The sequence below is a fragment of the Lichenostomus cassidix genome, chromosome 2 (genome assembly GCF_008360975.1).
Source record: "Lichenostomus cassidix isolate B80296 chromosome 2, HeHo_3.0, whole genome shotgun sequence".
In the NCBI taxonomy this organism is placed as follows: Eukaryota; Metazoa; Chordata; class Aves; order Passeriformes; family Meliphagidae; genus Lichenostomus; species Lichenostomus cassidix.
In genome coordinates, this window is record NC_139482.1 from 51134345 (window position 1) to 51152890 (window position 18546).

An 18546-nucleotide genomic window follows, 5' to 3' on the forward strand; every position below is an offset into this window, starting at 1 on the left:
GCCACTAGTGAACAGTGAAAGGCCATCATTGAGAAGAATTGCATAGGTTGCTATTTTCCCAACAATTTGTGGTTTATACTGTCTTTTTTCCTCTTCTGAGCTAGAAATGTAGGGAAGCAGTTAGTGAGTTAAAATACAGGGAACCAATTGAATATTTGGAACAGAAGAGGAAAAAGCAAGAGCAGGGTGGTGTGGCAGGAATATCCCCTTAGATCATTTACTTCTGTCAGAGTCACTGGAGATTTCCAAGGTGATAGGGGGTTCAGTATTAAATAGCTATTAGGTTCACGGCTTTTAAAGAAAAGGAGTTTGTATAAGAGAAGCAGAGGTGGGCTGTACAGTGATTGGGAGCACTTGCAGGAGTCTTACTGAGAAGAATGTGGTGTGTAAAAGTAAGTATCTGAGGCAATAGTTCATTATTCATTCAAAGCAGATGAGATACCATGAAAAGTTAAGTGGAAGATGAATATGGAATGATGCAAATCTTGGTAGCAAATCCAGCTGTAGTGTTTAGGACTCATACTGCTTTTGGACTTTATTGGTTATGCCCCCTGCTTTGCCAGCCCTAGGAAAGTGTGCAGCAATGCTTTCCACTGCAGTTAGCTATTGTCTGGTTATTGACTCCCAAATTCTTTGTTTATATACGCTGTTTGTAGTCTTCCATGTCTTCAGAAAGAAGCAGCTGAATTCCTTGATATATATGTCTTTGGCCCTCAAGTCTAAGTGAGTCTTCCAAGGAACTTGGATGTCTCCTGTCTCCCAGAGTAGAACCTGCACCTTACATCAGTGTTGGCATAAGACTAGTAGCAGAATGGGACCAGAATTACTGTGCCCTCCTTGCAATGATCTGTACATAAAGAAACTCTACTTTGTTAGCTAAGAAACTTGGAGAAAATGTCATATATTCCTGAAGTAAAGGGAGATCTTGCTCTTAGTTATTCCAGCTCAGCAGGAGAAGGGCTCAGGTCAATGTTGCATCATGCAAAGTATAGGTGTGGGTTGAGTTCTGATTGCAGACCCTGGTGATGATGGCAGGCTCTCAGAGTATGGCACAAGAATTTGATTTTCAAGATGAATTACAAAAGATGTGGCTTGAAGTTGAACTTACATGATGCAAGTAAAATAAAACCCTCATATCTGATTCTTGTGGCAATTTAATTTTTTTTATAAGGATGATTTTTTTGAGAAAACAAAATAAGAAGTTTGGGGAGTGAGAGCTCTATGCAACTACATCAAACATCCTAATGTTGACTAATAACAGCAATCTGTCATACAAACATATCAAAATTGGCTGTGCTTCATTGGTAATGTTAATCAGACTGCATGGCAGTACCTTCTGTCACCAAAATGATTAACAGTAAGTGTGCAGATGTTATTTACAGTGACCTACTATTTCTTCTTGAATGAGAAAATCTATTTCTTCTTGCACATGATAATCTTGCCTCCTTTAAAAACGAGCTCTGCTCACTCTCAGCCAAATTATTAGGAGCAAATAAGTCATTAATTAAAATGTCTGGTACTATAGCACTGCCTGAGGTTTAATATTAGCTAAATTTTGGCTGAGCTTGCTGCGAATAAAGGAAAATGCTCTACTGTCAGAAGAGAGGTGCTATGGCCTTTTGCAAAACATCCTGAACACAAAGCTTTTTCTTAATGCTGTAGTCTTACCTAAATCTCTGGTTTTTCTCTTCTACTTCCATTCTAACAATCTAGCCAAATCTTTACTTGCTTAATCATAATTTGAATGAAGTGATCACAGTGGCTTTAGTTTTTTTCCAGTGAATCTATTAAAAACAATATATTTGATATTCCGCTAGACTGCATTCAGATACCAATTTTAGTGTTAGACTGCCACATTCAAAAAAATATCTATTTGAAAGCTGCTGATTTGACTTTCATTTGTTTACAGACACAAGAGTTGGAAAGAGTTAAAGTATCTAGGAAATAGAAATACTGACAACATACAATGCCTGGAAATGTAACAGTAGTTTGTGAAGTTTACATCAAGAAGGTATTAAATAACTGCCTTCTTTTACTTAGTAGTAACATATTTTAATCAAAAAAGCTCAGCTTTTGCTTTAAATCTGCTGCAAAATAATTTCCACTGTGTATCTCCAATGTGATTCATTCAAATGAAAATACAAGTGTGTTGCATACTTCCTCTGTTGTGGTATTTTTATTTTCACTTGATGCAGCATGTAATCCTTGAGTGCTTAGTTTTTGAATTTCCAAAGGAAGGAAAACATTCTATAATAGCTAAAATGGGGAGGCAGAACAGATGACGATTGCTACCTTTTTTAAACTTCTTTTTGTAAAAGTCAAGGTAAGGAAACTAAATATTTAAAGAATTTTAGTGTAGGGAAAGCACAGATGTGCATGCATGAATATGTCTTCAAAAATTGGGGAGAAGAGGTAGATGTTTGCCTTAAGCAATTGTTTATCTGATTAGGAAGTGGCCGCTTTACATGTGTCTACCATGTGCCATAGATTGCCTCTTGGGTGTTTCTTCACTTATTTTCACAGTGCATGCCAGAAGTCTTAATTTATTGCACACTTGCAGGACTGAGATAGACCAAAACTTGTAAGACTGAGATGGAGAGAGACCAGACTTTGCAGAACTGAGGTGAAGAGAGGCCAAAATCAAGCCTAACACCCACAGAAGCCAGGAACCATTTGGTACCCTGTATGATTATGGTGTTGTTCATTGACTGCTTGCTCAGCTCACACCAGATTCTCATGGCAGCATAAGGGGCTGAACCCTTTCTTGATGAGCGTTGTGTCGATGCCTTGATCTCAAGACAGTTTCCATGTGAATTACAAGGCTGTGGGCTGCAATGTGTAGTGAAAGTAAGGCATTGTCTACATAGCCGTGTGTAGACATCTCCTAATTAGATATAGAATGAAAGGTATTGGGTGAGTTTTTGCTTGGATAAGGGAAAACTATTAAGTGTCTGAATGTACTGTAATCTGTTGACATTTTAGAATATGATCTGCAGCTTGAAAAGCAAAGCCTCTTAACAAAAAAATTTTATGGTCCAATACAGGCACAGGATTGCTATTCCATTATGTATGGAAAAGCACAATGAGTTCCTGCAAAAAGGAAAGCAGCTCTAATGCCTTTTGTCAGCAGAGAAAGGCTGCTTTCTATATAGCAGGTATTGCTTGTATTTGCTTTACTTTTATATTTTGTGTGGATGCTAGGGATTTTAAAATATGAGTTTGAAGGAAGATTAGGAAAGAGAGTGTAACTGGGCGTCACATGGACTGGGGAGATACACTTATGTAATGCTTGTGTGCAAAGAGGGATATGGCTGAATAAAAGACTTTTTAGTAAATATCAGGAAAAATACCCAGAGAGATCAGTTGTGGTGTGGTACTTTTTTTTTTTCCCCTGTAAAGAAGTAAAATGTCTAAGGCTTTGAAAAATCTTTTAATTAAACTGAACACAACACTTGAGAAAGAATGGGGAAAAACTTTCTCTTTAGAGATATGGAGAGGATAACTGAAAGGTTAGTTTAATCTCCATATTTTATCATTTGATTAGTGTATGTATATTGCCGTCACACAGGAAATCCAGCCCTGGAGAATGTTTAGAAAGAGTTTTCCTTGCAACTGTCCCCATCCCTGCAGAAGCTTCGACAAATCTTTAACAGAATGGGTTAAAGGGCAGTCAGCAATGTTCATCAGTGTTTAAAACTGCTGTGCATGGAGAGCCTTTTGAGTGGTAGAATAAGGTGTGGCATTGATTTGCTCATGGGGCTGTTCTGTGCCTGCTCAGTGCAGATCTAACCCACCTTGCAGTGAAGTAGGTCATTGGGAAAACCTTCCTAGCTCTGAACCAGCTATCTGGGCTCCCAGGAGCAGTGGCAGTATTTAGATCTGTGTAGACTGTGAGACCCACCAGAGAAGGCAGAGGCTTTTAGAGCCATAACCATTGTCTCCAAACCCCAGCTAGTAAAGTGCCAAATACTTTGAAAACTTGAGAATTTGGGGTACTGTGCATCTTCATGTCTTCCTATGTCATGTGGGTCTGCTTCAAACTTACTGTTCAGGCAAAATTTTGTGAAAATAACGTTTGGGAGACTTGATTGAGTTCGAATAAAAATTTAAAATTGCCCCTTCAAAATGTGCACATACAGTCTTGCTGAACTTCTGATGCATCTTCTCACAGCATTTTAAATCTGTGAGGTTTTTTAGATCTCTGATCAAAATGCACAAGCAGGTCTTGATTTTTTTTTTCTTTTCTTTCTTACAGCAGTTGTTTAAAATAGAGTATGGCTAGAAAGAAGTAAAGCAGAATAAGATAAGCTCCCAGATCCCTAGAGATCTGATTATGTGTTAGAGTAGTGCATCATGGAAATTTTGTATTGTGCCTTACTGTCTTGAGTACTGGTATCAGTGAGTATTTTGCCTGGTTCACTCAGCAATCATGTTAGCCTGTGTAGCTGATGAGAAGGTCAAAGCACACTTGGATGTTCTGGAGCCTTATGCTTTGTCCAGGCAGTAGTCAAGGAAATGTCTTGCATCCTTGCATATTCCAAATGGTCTGTTGGGCCACTCTGCCCCTGTGTGTGCACCCAGCTCCTTCTGACACTTGCATTTCTGTTTTAGCACAATATGACACTCGGCTTTTTTGCTGCATTCAGCTCCTGCAAACCCATTCCAGCTCTTTGCACAAATGGCTGTGGCTTGCATTTTGTATTATGTGTTGTGAATATGCCCTGACAGTCCTGTTTGTCAACAGCAGATGCAGGAGGCCAAATCCTGCTCTCAGACATGTAGGGGAAGATCATGGGATCTGATCTTTCATATAGATTTCAGTTCATTGTCATTCACTTTAGGCATACCCTACAGCATTAATAAACATCAGAGGGGGACGCCTGCTTTCTGGAGATGAACATGCTGTTGTTCTGTGATTTATCCCTTTTATGTATAGCCTATCCAGTGGACTGTGATCAATGCTCACAGGATGGTAAGTGGAGTGGAACAGACACCTGCTAGAACAAGAAGTTGACTATAAGCTGCCTTTGTAATGCTTATACCAATTATGTTGTGTTAGCTTGCATTTGCCAGGGATCATAGCTATTTGTAAGAAGAGCTAGAAGTGACACTTCAGAAATCACTGTTGCTATGTAAAGAAAGGGAGTATCCCACTAGGACAGACCTAGACAGACACAGGATATACCAATGCAAAATCTTGTGTTGCAAAGCTCTGTGTTACTTGCAGAGTAACTGGAGTTAGCTGGATATATGTTATTTATATTATTTGATGTCATATTTGTGACCTGTTCAAAGCTTGACGCATGTCACGTGTCATGGAAGTATTTTCAGTACAGTAAGCTTGGATTTTCTGATTCCTAATTGAATAGTCCCATGAGTAGCTGTTTATATTTCGTGAGGAAAAGAGAGACGGGGAGGATATACAGCCCAATTTCAAGGTGTTCTCTGTTTTGAAACCTGCAACCTCTGCGTATTGAAAATCAGATCTTAAAGATAAAACTGGTATCCAACTTAGCAACTAATCAAGTGCTCTCAGATCTAACGACTGAATGTTTGTTCAGCAATTTCACTTTTCAGTTGAGTTTGAAATCCTTCACAAATAGAAAATGCAGCAACTGCGTGAATATGATGTCTGACCTATTATTATTCAAGAATCGACCTCAGTTATGTGGAAATGTAGCAAATAGCCTGCATTTCACTTGGAAATGTGCTCATATTCAGTGGAACACTTGCTGGTGATGAAGTCAGAACTGCTCTGCTGGGTAGTGCTTTAATTTCCCAAGCTTTCCCTTATGTCCATCAAAATGTCAGCATGTCAATTATTTCTGTTCATTGCTCCCAGATAATTTGATCTTTGATGGAAAAGGATTGTAAAGCTGAGTAGTGGTTTTTGCTGCTGCTGCTGTTATTATAATTATTGTGTTATTTATTTTCATTTCTGTTAGCTTTGCAATATCACTTGTTAAAATACTGAACAATTTAATTTTATTTTGCGTTTGTGAAACCTGTTTTCACTGTACATTAAGATTGGGCATTTTCAAAATCTATGCAGCCTTTCTAATTCTTGGAGCCATAAAATCCTCTTCAATACAGAAGATACAGCTAAATGAATAGCAATGTGCCTTTGAGTTTGGCACTCTTTACAACATTGTTACTTCTGACGTGAAGCTGTTGAGGTATGTCTAGGAACCTTTCCTCCAATTAGTTCCCAAAAGCAACATCTTTTTTATGTGTTAATTTTCTGCCTGTAGTTAACATGGAGTGTGTATGGATTACAAGAAATATTTGCTTCATTCTGCATTACTGTTTCTGGTATCCCATAAATATGTAAGCAGGATGTAGACCTGGTGTAGCAGTGTGGGGAGATAGTCAGTTTTCAGAAGCTCCTGACTCTCTCAGGCATCAGCACACACTGGAAATGTTGTATAATCTGCCTGTCCCAGATGATCTGACTAGAGAAAGCAAAAGAGATTTCCATAAGTTTAAATTAGCCATTCCCTTCATTGACAAGGAGAAATATGACTGGAAATAAAAACTGGAGGAAGAGAGGATGGACATATAATTTAAAATATGGAACACAGAAGCTGACCTGCGTTGTGCTGAGGATATGTATAATCTGGCATTCTCCTTTTGATCTATAAGAAATGATCCTGAAACGATGGGGTATTATGGACAATGAATAAACTCTCCCCACAGAAAGTTTCTTCTATTCCTTGTGACATACAGCTCTTACACTGAGGCTGAGAGATTTTAGAAACTGTCAGACAGAACAGTAAGGAAAAAAGAGTATTATCTAGTCACATACGGAGCCAAGTTAGAACTTGAGACACAAATTAAAGGCAGGCAGCAGTTCATAAGAAAACTGACAAGTGGTAGGAAGTAATCAGTGTCTTTCCTGAGGGATCAGTCTTGGGACTAATCTTGCTATTTTCATTAATATCCCAATACCAAAAAGAAAAAAGGAGCTACTGAACTGTACTGATAACACAATTTTTTGAGTTTTATCCACAATAGAAGGACACTTCTCATTTCAATTTGCTGGTTTTAGGTAATCAAAATCTTTAAAATCCTTTGTACTCATCTTGTATTCGTAGACAGTTGTGTAAGAATACCCCTTTTTTTATCCTTAGCTCACATTTGGGGCCTGGCCTCAATAAAATCTGTCCAGTAATTAATTGATATTTAAAATGCAGCTCTACTCTCACAATCCAATTTTTTTTCAGAGCCATTACATATCTCTGAAACTAAGGACATACTGGGAAATACTAGCTAAGGAACAAAAATTCTGTTGCCTAAAGTCTCTGAATGCAAGAGAGAGGGACTAGGTGTCCTGGTCATATATATTTAAATAAGATTAATGATTAGAAATGCCTTGCAGGGAATTTTATGCCATCCAAGTTAACATCTCTTTGGCTATTTTCTATGCATTTTTCACAGTCACGGTGCTCTTGGGTTCCTTGGCTGCTGGCAGAGAAACATGTTAAGACTGTGTTTAGGATGTCTAAAATTTGTCAGCCCAGATCTTTGAAAACACCTCAGTACAAACCTTGCTGTTTTCTCCATGTTTTTGTGACCTTGAGATGTTCTTGAGAATTGGCAATTAGTCTGGAAACTGAAGTCGATTCAAACACAGTGTCTGCTTATTAACTTTAGTTCTTTGGAGTGTCTGTCATCCTATGTGATAAAAAGCAAGAGCTGTTAACCTGAAGCCTTTTAATTAAAAAAAAAAAAACCAACAAAAACACAACAAACAAAAACCACCAGGACAACAAAATCACATAGACAAAACAAAAACCTGTTTGGTTACTGTGATTAAATTGGTATGGGATACTTGAAATGTAGATGGCCTCCCTCTCTCCCTCCCAGCTCAAATGGTTGCATATTGCATGCCCTATTTCTTCCACTTTGTGGGGCACAGATATGATTTGTGGTTAAGGCAGCTTTTCTTTTTCTTGCTTTATTTCAGAAGAGTTCTTGACTCTTATTTGCATTGGCGCGAGTGCCGAAGATAGTTTTAGTATGTGTTTAAGTGTAGTGGCCACATTTTTGAAAATGATGCAATTCTTTGTCTTGGTTCAAAGTGCATACAAGTCAACAAAAAAGACTGTCATTGACACAACTTGGGTAGCTCTTGCTGTCTACAGTCAGTGCATGTGCTTCCCTTCTGTCAGACACTGGTGCAAATCCAGCACTCTGATTTCCCTTCCATGAGCTAGCTCATATCTCAGTGTGTAAATGCACACAGAGTGGCAATTCCTGTTTTCAAGTTGTTTTCCAAGAAAAGAAAGATACTTTAATCACACCCATCACTAGGTTAGGATCCAAAAGGCCTAATCATTTTGGTAGACAAAAGCTTTTCACAGTGCTGATTACAGAGAGAGTGCCTGACCATCAATTAAAACTTCTCTCTCTGAACCTTTGTTTTCCAGACAAGGAAGGGCACATAAGGGAAATTTCAGAGAAGATCCAAAAATAGCAGGTGGCTGTCACTGCTGTACTGTGCTCAGCTTTAATCATAAGATTGGAAAAATAATGTTTGGGTTGCACAGGGATGTGCAAAAGTAGGTATACTGTTTAAATGCCAGAAATGGGTATGGAGAGATATGGGTTTAATATGAGACTGCAACTCCTGACAGACCTTTCTCACGCAACATTCTTACTCTTCTGCTCGGTTATTTAAAAGTTTTAAAAGATGTTAGATCCCTTCTGATGAAGGTGTTGCAGTGATGTGTGTATTACTGCACTTTCTGACCTGTGAGTATTTGTTTGCTTTCATTCACCAAACTTAATACATCAGACAAATTTGCTCAAGTGCAGATAAATACTGGGAATTTTCCCAGCAAATGGAACATTAACTGTGCTGGATTTTCTTTTTTTTTTTGTTTGCTTGTGGTGTTTGTTGGTTTGCTTTTTTTTTTTTTTATAATTGGAGGTGACAGGGGAGGCAGCTGGAGGCAGCTGGTTGCTTGCATTTGATTTTTTAGATTTAGAAACATTTGGTTTTCTGCTTTTCAGTATCTAATAGGTGGCAAAGAAGGTGTGCTGGCTCTCTTTGGTATTGGTCAGATACCACCTAAACAGACTCATATTTTGTCCACTTTAAGTAATTGCTATTTTATGAACAATAGACTTTTCTTTTGAAAAGGGGCAACCTAATTAATGCAGATGTATTCTTTCATTGCTGTTACCTCGACATAAAATGGATGGTATTAAAAAAATATCCTCCACCAGAAGCCACATGCTGCCTCATTAAAAACAAAAACTAGAAACATTCTATTTACTGTGGAAAAGATCATATCAAAATAGAAATAGGGGAAAGGACGAGAGGTTGCAGCTGTTGCAAAGTTTCAACTACAGAGCACTTTTTTTTTTTCTTTAATGCTTGTCAAATTTGACAAGTTCATGTAGCTTCTGGGTTGTGGAGCTGTGCATATGTTTACATATATTTACTGGTTTTGTTTCCTGCTACCAGATAGTGCTTGTTTAATAAATCAAGTGATGTTATATAAGGTCAGAAGTGATGATCAAACCTGAACAGTCTTGGTTTGCTTTTCAGTAATGTGGCTTTCACCTGAGTGTGAATTTCAGTTATTTAGTTTCCCGGCATATGCTTCAACATGGTTAATAAATTATTTTAGTCAATCTGAATGGCAGTGTGACTTAATGTGCAAATGGATGAGTGAAAATATCATCAACCCCAGAACTGAGAGCCAAGCAATCTGTACAGTATTAGCTTTTTACTCATGCCAGGCAGTCAGCAAAATTTGAGTCCAAAAACTAAAAAAAAAAAAAATCATTTCACTTAATTATTTTGGCTATTTAAATATCAAAAATAATTTTTACCAATTGCACATATTTGGTTTGTTCTCCACTTCAAAAATGAAAATACAATTCATACAATGAAACTGACTTAAAGAGAAACTGTTCAATACTTTTATTCAACAGTATTTGAAATTCCCAGAAGTCAGTGAGCTTAACTGCTTTTCCTTCCTTACTTGCATCCTACTCCGCAAATGCAAAAGGCTTCACTTCACTAATTTCCTGCTAGTTGCATTTCAGAGAGATAAACCAGCCATGTTGGTTTGGTGCCATGGTGCCATCATACTAAATCAGTCTCCAGTAACTTACCACCTATAGAAAGTCTATGCAGTTTTTATGGCTATAAGTAGCTCAAGTCTTTAAATGTTTTCAGAAGCCTCCTATGACATTCCAGTCTGTCACATCTTTATCTCATGCTATACTTGGTAGAGTTGTTTTGGATCAGCTGTGAAATACTGGGTCGACAATACATATGACCACTCTCTGGGTTTCTGTCATCTTTGCAAACAAATTTTCCCCAACTATTTGCTTTTCTTTCTGATACTAATTGACTGCTCTGGTCTCACAAAACCATGCTCCTGTTACAGATGAGGTGGTAGAACATAATGTCTGTCAGCTGTTAAACTTGCAGGGTTATGCATCTGCCTATTTTATCTTCTTTGCTAGGTCTGGTCCAAGATCTGCAGTGAGATCCTGCAGTCCATTTCTGTTTGTCTTTCTGTATATAGAGCAGTGCTTTGCTTCAATCCATGTATGCTTTTTCCTAGAGTTGTTTTTGTATATCAACTGCATTGAGTCCAATTCAGAATGTAAATGCTTGTCTGCTTCACATTTGGGTATGAAAATGCTGGGGAGGTCAGAACTTTCAGGTGGCTGAAGCTAGTATATGAGAAATGTGAAGGCTGGAGTTACCCTCTGAGTGGGCAAAAGAGGAAGAGGATACCGGGGGACAAAATAAAATTCCCTGTGGCCAGAAATTTACATTAAAAGGAAGAGAGAACTGGGAATGCTCTGCCACCTTGCTCTTAAATGATCTCTTCAGGCTCTCCAAGATGGAAATACTGCATGCCAATACAGTTCAAGTTAGGGAAATATATTTTAGGGAAGTTTAGAACACATGGCATAAGAAAAGGCTGATATAAACTGGCTTGTTCAAACCTCCAGAAGAAAAGGTGAGCAGCAGATCATATTGCTGTCTTAAACTTCCTGATGGGTAAGCAGAGGGAAAACAGAGCTTCTTCATTAAGCTGAGATAGGAAAAGAAGCAATAACCACAATTTCCAATTCGAAAGATCCCAGTTTGACACTGAGAAAGAAAATTTCGCAAGAGTGATCAAGCACTGGAAGAGGTTGCCCAGAGAAGTGGCATCTCCATCCTGGGAGATGTGACTTCCTTTCCAGCTAAACTTGGACTGGAAAGGGTCTCTAGAAACCTCAGCAAATCTAATGTACTCTTAGCAAGAGATAGGACCAGATGACTTTGAAAAGTCCCTCCCAAATGAAATAGTTCTGAGAATCTATAGTTCTTACTCAGTTGGTCAGTGAAATATTAGGATGAAGTGGGTACATTACTTTTTGTACAGGTGAAGTATAGGGGAAGGAGAGTGTTTAGAGATAACAGTTTATATGGTTTTCTTAATTTGTCTGTGCTGTGATTTTGAGAGGCTCTACAGGCTGTCTGCTTTCTCGTCTTTTTGCTGAGGGTATGTGCCATTAACACTACGCACAAGTGCATCTGTTTGAGATTGATAGCTCAAAATTGAGCCTCTGTGCTCAGGAATTGTTAAAGAACTGAATTGAATGTCGCTGGTGCACCCACTGAGCACAGCCAGATATAGGCTTCAAAAGATAGTCTCAAATGGTTTGCCATAGGAAGATCTGGGAGATAGAGTACACATTAGGATATTTTATGTATTCTGTTCTAATTATGTTCTCATGCTCAGAAAGATTACAGAAAGAAAAAACATGTTCTCTTAATAAAAGATTAAGAAGAACATGGGAGAACGGTCAACTACACACTGCTTTCTGCGAACACAACATGCTGTGATGCATAACATTTCTAAAAATGGGAGAAATGCTGAGATGTTCAGATTGACATTTCAGTGCCTGTCTGGATTCAGTGTCTATCTGAAATATAGGGTTCAATAATCCTATTATGTGTGTCTGACACACTCCTCCTTCTTTAGCAATGTGCCTCCCATAGCTGCTCTAATAAGACAGAACAGCAAAAGCCTCATACTCTGTCTCTCATCCTATCATTCACAAAGCTATATTGTCATCAGATGCAATCTATTGTTTTCTGTCCTGCTGTGTGGTATTGATTTTTCTAACCTTTCCTAATGTTAAATTTGTTTGGCTTTTTAACTTTCTTACCAAAGGTTAATGTTATTAAGTTGAGCAGGTATCTATAAAACTAAAAGTGTTATTGCCTATCTTGCCATTGTTATACTGTTCTTTCATTAAACTCTGACTGCACTGGATAGCTCTGTCTTGAGGATTTTTGTCATTCCCGAATAATATGGTGAAGGTTGAAAAGAACTGCATTACAATTGTCATGCAATTCTGTGGCATAAAATATTGGACTTGATATGTCAGGAGCAACAGATTTATCTGAGGCTCTTATACCATCAGTGAACATGAACTGCAGAGACATTAATTTCAGCAAGGCTGTAAAGAGGATGCAGGAAGATTCCAGTTCTGCTGTTTGTCCCCTCCCCCAGTTCAGTCTGACCATGACAGTCTCTTTGGCATTGTGGCAAAAGGAGCACTACTAAAATCTCTGCCAGTTCTGCAACTGCCTATCTGTTTGATGTGGACAGAGAATGAGAAATCAGTTTAATTGAAGAAAATGGTGGCTTTAATGGTTGAACTGTATCAATAAACATTATTCAATATGATGATCTACAACAGCACTTGTGTAAAGCATTAAAGTTACAGTTAGTGAGTGAATAGTTCCAGACACTTAGAAACCCCAGTACCCTCTGACTGTGCTCACAGGTACAGTAGCCTGCCTTTAATGAACTGTGCATCTGACATCCCATCCACATATTTACATTACATTCCAGTGGTATGTGTTTGAGGCTTTTTATTGTGAATATGCACAAAAGAGAGTAGCAGGGCTGCACAAACATTGTCTATGCATGGTGCATCATAGCTTTCTCCTGGAGCTCTGGTAAATGACCTTCAGTGCTCTCCAATAAGCACACTAATGTTACCCTGCCTTGATAGTACCTTGAAGTTCTTCTAGAATATTTTTAGTCAAAGAACATCCTGAGAAGCTAGGCTAGAATTAAACTCAAGTGAAATGTTTCTAATAGTAGCATAAAATAATAAATAATAATTTAAGCTGTTGTAGGTCATAATTTTTAAAAAATAAACAAAACCAAAAAAAACCTGACCCCTTGGTCTTCCCTGTGTGGAAAGTAGAATTGCAGCCTGTCTGCCACTGCCAAACCCACCCATTTGAGAAGATCTGCCTTGTTAGTAACTGCAGGAAGGAGTATTTCAAAGTGCTGAGGGAGAGCGGGAGTTAAATTTTTCATTTATAAATTGGTACCTATAAACCATTTACTTCTGCCAATGCTGTGAAGCCAAGGAATGGCCCTGGCAAAAGATAAAAGGCCTGGCTTTTTTACTGCTAATTTAAGATCTGGCAACTGAGGTTGTGTCTCTTGTCCCGTACTCAGCAGTAGCTGTCTCCACCACTGATTTAGTCTTCATCTGTCACATTCTCAAGCTGCTCAGAGGCTGTCTGAGAAAGACTGAGGAGGTCCTGTCTGTTCACAGATTCTCACAGCTTGGTCTCTCTTCCCACTATCAGTGCTGATATCAAGACTGCCTGACAGCACCCCATCCTTAGTGAATGAGACACCTTTTCATTAAGAGTGGCTTTGATAAACAAACTCCCTTCAGTAGTTTTCAGATCTGAGTGTGAGCTTTTCTGAGCAGGCCTGAGCAGCCCTATACCTTTCCTGGGCTCCCTGGGTGTCTCTGGCTGGTGTTGCCAAACTCACATGTTCATTACAGGCTCCAGATGGCTTGTGTCATTTCTCCTCCTGCCAGTTTTACATTTCGGCCTTTCTTAGAGAAGAGTGAAGACATGGCAGCTCTTCAAAGAGTTTTGTGCTTAGCACTGAGTGCAGAATCCAGCTACCTTTTTCCTCACCTATTTGCGGGGGAAGTAGCATCACTTTGGCATTGGAGGTCTCTGATTACATGTGCTGTTGCAGCTACATGATGCTTCATCTTGGCAAGCCTATTATTACTACGTGAAAAAAATATTTAAAGTAATACCAGGCCTCAGAAAAGCTGTTACTTTTGACCAGGTTTTCTTTCAGAAGTTTTTGAGGAGAGAAGTATAATAGAAAATGATGTTATTATGTTCTCCTTTTTCTCTTCTACTTCATCCAAATCCCCCACTGCCTGGTGGCTTTATTTGGTTTTATATGCATTCAGCATATACCCTATGCTGTGGGGAAGCATAGGGTAGTGTATGTCTTCCTTTGGAGGCTTGTCACTTTGTTGCATGGAATTCACTAAACCCCATATCTGGGAAATTTTGTCTTCTGTACCTTTATTTTTACCACCAAGGTAAAGGCAATTTTAACATTTTTATGTTGGCTTTGTTGTTTGGGGTTTTTTTCTGATGTAACAGAATAATGTACTTTATACACAGAGGCACACATACAAAGATTCTGTATTCTGAATGCTTTTCTCTTATCAGTTCTTATTGTGTGTAGCAGAAACATAAAATCTGTCAAGTAAGACAAAGGTAGGAGCTTTTAAGGGGACCTTGAAGTGGTAGGAGAGGGAACTTCTAAATCCAAAGTGTATGATTCTCATTTTAATTCACAATGCTATATTGGTTATTTTCTATTCTTTAAACCTCTTTGAATAGTGACTTTATGTGATAGATACACTTCACTTTTCCTTACTCAGCTTTTTATCAGAGGCTTAGGAATTGCTTTAGCTCTCAGTTAAGAAATCTGAGCTCCTGCTCTTCTCTAATATGTTCTCAGCCATAATAAGCCCAGTGCAAGGAAATTGTTGCTGAATCACTGCAAATTAACTGCAGTACAACTGCACTGTTTCTGGGAAGCTTGCATACTTTTGTATGCTCACATTTATACAGGTTTTAATGTATGTAGCAGAGACGCAGTAAGTGCAGCGCCAGAGAGGACAGTCATTTTCCTGAAAGTTACTGATTGCCCGGGGCTCACTACACCAGAACTTGTCCATCCAGCAGAGCATTGTAAAACATGCTCATCCAAACTCACAAATGTACTCCATGGCTTTTGAATATAGATTCCCTGGGCCTATCAAGCTGCTGGTTTGTGGTGACTAATTCAGCTGGGACCTACAGTCTTTGGGCTCTGTAAGGGTCTTTTACTTAATTCTACATCTCCATGCAGAGACTCTGAGTTGTCGACTGCAGTTAATTTCACCAAAGACATAATTAGTTCTCATAACTAAAAAATTACTGACTTTTTTTCTCCCTCTCTGTTTTGTTGCTTCTTCACTAGGGATGTGAGTTAATTGAGACCATGGATCAGGACCTCACAGATTTCACCAAGTGCCTTCAGATACTTCAGAAAAAGATAGAGAAAAAGGGTCTCCAGGTAAAGACATCTTTTGTCTCTCTCTCCTAGCAATTACTCTTTTTCTCATTGTATTTAGGTTTATCTTTTAAGTTTGCACTGAAATGAAACTACTTTCAGTAGCCTTGACATTCTGCAGTTTTGCCATAATTTACTGCACATCTTGTAAGCATTGATGCTTCTGCTAAAAGAAATTACAAAGTGTGTCGATGAACAAGTGTTGGCTTTCTTAAAAGGCAGCTTGTATTGATTTCTGTTAATGAGCTACCCAAAGTGCAGAAGAGCTGTTGTGGCTGGTGTTCAAAGCAAAAGTCCCACTTCAGCATGTAAATATATTTTCAGATCTTGGCATACTCAGCCTTGGTGTTCATCCCCTTTCTCTCCCCTTCCAAAGATGAAATGGAGAGGGGAAATCTTATCCTACCAACCTTACGAATGGTAAGCAATACCTTCTTCTACAAAATGTTCCCCTGGAATCAAAGGGAGCCTTTGCAGAGCAACCAGTGCACTAAACTTAAAAGAAGCCATATGGAGTTGTCCAGCTCATTTCTTTGGAAAGCCTAGGGTAGAAACATTCCCCCTCCTCTTCCACAGTTTAGTTTTAGAGGCCTGCTTGTTTGGCTCTCTGAGATGCACAGGTAAAATCCCTCGGGAATTTCAAATGTGAGGAGTCAGCAGCAGATGTGCTCTTGGGATTGCTGCCCTTTCCTCCCCATGGAACAATCATTCATAAGACCTGACCTCTCTCTTCTGCCCTTCACATATGAGTGAAGAGAGGGAGCAGCTGCTGCATCTGTTGCTCACAGTGAGGACAAGAGGCGTGAAAGAAAATTAAAACAACAGCACAGCATGCAAAGAGATGTGTGAACTTCCTCTTTTGCCATTTTCATTGTAACAGGGTAAGAAAGTTGCCTGATTTCCTGAGATCACTGTACTCCAACAAAGCAGCAAGGGATAGAAATGCCAATACCCTTCTCTCCTCCTTCCTCTTCACTCCAGGCTGATGAAAAATTAGCCAGTTTTTGCTTAAGCTATCTTAAAATTTCCTGTTCTAAAGATAGTAAGTGTCCATGGGACATTTTGGACTGCTGTCACAGAATGCCCATTTGCATTTGTAACTCAGTGCAATACTGTTGTTTGTCAGGGTTTCAGGGTTTTTTTCCCCCATCAGTATAAACAAAGATGGGATGGTTTCCCCATACACTTCTCTTATCTATCTGGCTGTGAGCCAGGAAAGTCTTTATGCAACAGTTTATTTTCTTTCTCCCTATAATTTATCATCACAAGAGCTCAGAGGGGTGTCTTTCCATCCAGGACAGGAACGATAATATATGCCATTGGAACAGATAAGCCACCTATGCCTAGGATTTGTTTTGAATTTGGAAAGTAAGGTTCTTTCCTCCTAGTATAAATGCCCTTACAATGAAAAAGAACTCGAATGTGTCCTGAATTCAGTTCATTATCCAATCCCAGCTACTGCTAGAGAAGGAATTTTTTTAAGCTATTACAAGGGGTTTTATAATGAATAATCAATGTGTGGTTAAAATAAGAGCAATGGGAACATGACAGCTACAGCAGGTGTGTTTCAACAATAAGTAGTCTATTTGTAAAAGTTTGAGTTCTGTGATCACTCTCACAGTAAAGCCATGTTGAGTTGGATAAAGGATACCATATTGTAATCCTTGAGGATATTTTGTAAAGTACAAAACTGATTGCAATTGCAGTAATTGTGTAGCATTTGCACTAAACTAATGCACTAAACCTAAGCTTTCAGTTCAGTTATAATTTTATCCTGTTACATGTAAGAGATGTGCTTTAAATACAATCTGAGTTTTTCAGAGGTGCAAGGAATAACACAGATAAATTTTCTAAAGCTAAGCACCATGTTCATTAAATCCTAGCTGCTTGTTGGTTGCAGTGCCTGTTCCATAAAATATAACAAGATGCTATCAGCTGATTCATGGACACTAGATAAAGCATCATGCATTTCTGGTTTTGGTCTTCTGTGTTCTCTGACTTAAGGAATTTGAAGAAGTCATTGACTCCACTTAGGGAGATAAAATGTGAAACTTAAGAAAATGTAAGACAAAACTGTATCACAACTCTATAAATTATTAGTTCAGTTTCTATTTTGCCTTATTTTCAGAAGCATTGGATGTAATTCTAATTCTGTAGTAGGAGGTTTGGTGGTTCTTCAGCATGTCCTGATAATGCGTAGAGTAGCTTGACGTCTGGTCGCCAAATGACACAGAGATTCTGAGCACTTGCAAAATACAGTGGCCTCAGTTTATGGATGCAACCTCTTAGCTCTTCTGAAACTCTAGCCTCTTTAAATACCTAAATTTGCATTTGATTTAGGTTTCTTTATGGGTAACTCTCTCCCATAATAAATGTCAAGTGGTAAGACAACAGACTGTTCCAGCCATAGACCTAAAATCTTTGAGGAGAATGCAAATTTTTTCAGAGAAGAAAGCTGCCATTGAATTTGGTGGTCACCTGAGAGGTACACACAGCTGAGAAGAAAAGGTCCAGGATCTGAAAACCAGAAGTGAATAAAGAAGGGGTTCTTCATCTGCGTTTGTGTTTTTTGACCTCAAGTACCAACTTGCATGTCACAAAATGGAGTTCTTTTCCTTCTGTGAAATATCGTAAAAGCTTTCTTTCTAAATGACAGTATTAACTGGGGGAAAGTGTCTTTCTGGTGCCAGAAAAAATATGTATGTGTCCAGTTTTGATTTTTCCCCACTCTATCCAAAGCACTTGTCAAAGAGGAATGAGACAAAGAGACACTACAAATTTGTTTTCCCGTGATTTATAATTGAGATTACAAAACAAGGAGGGTATCTCTTTAGTCTCTTTAAAAAATGATGCCACAGTCATGCTGGTTTGCTACTCTTTCTGGGTAGCAATATGTTAAGCTGGGAAGTTAATTGCATTCAATGTATACCATGGATCCACAATCCTGCGATGTAGTTTGTCAGGATGAAATTCAAGTGTGAGTAGCTGAGGTATTTAAAACAGGTGTTCCTCTATTAGTTAGAGAACAAGTTATCATTTATCTGCTATACTGAATGGATAAAATTACTGCTCTGATTTTTCAATCAGCGCTACAGAAGTTCTATGTCACGGA

General features: G+C 38.6%; 1 protein-coding gene across 6 annotated transcripts in view; it reads left to right on the forward strand.

The window, feature by feature from the left end:
• Positions 1-18546, forward strand: part of TPK1 (thiamin pyrophosphokinase 1) — a 301751-nt gene that overhangs the window by 158694 nt on the left and 124511 nt on the right. For all 6 annotated transcript variants that reach the window (XM_085051533.1, XM_085051531.1, XM_085051528.1 and 3 more), the window contains one exon: positions 15342-15437. In XM_085051533.1, coding sequence (XP_084907659.1) covers positions 15342-15437 — 96 coding nt within the window. The remainder of the gene's footprint in view (positions 1-15341; positions 15438-18546) is intronic.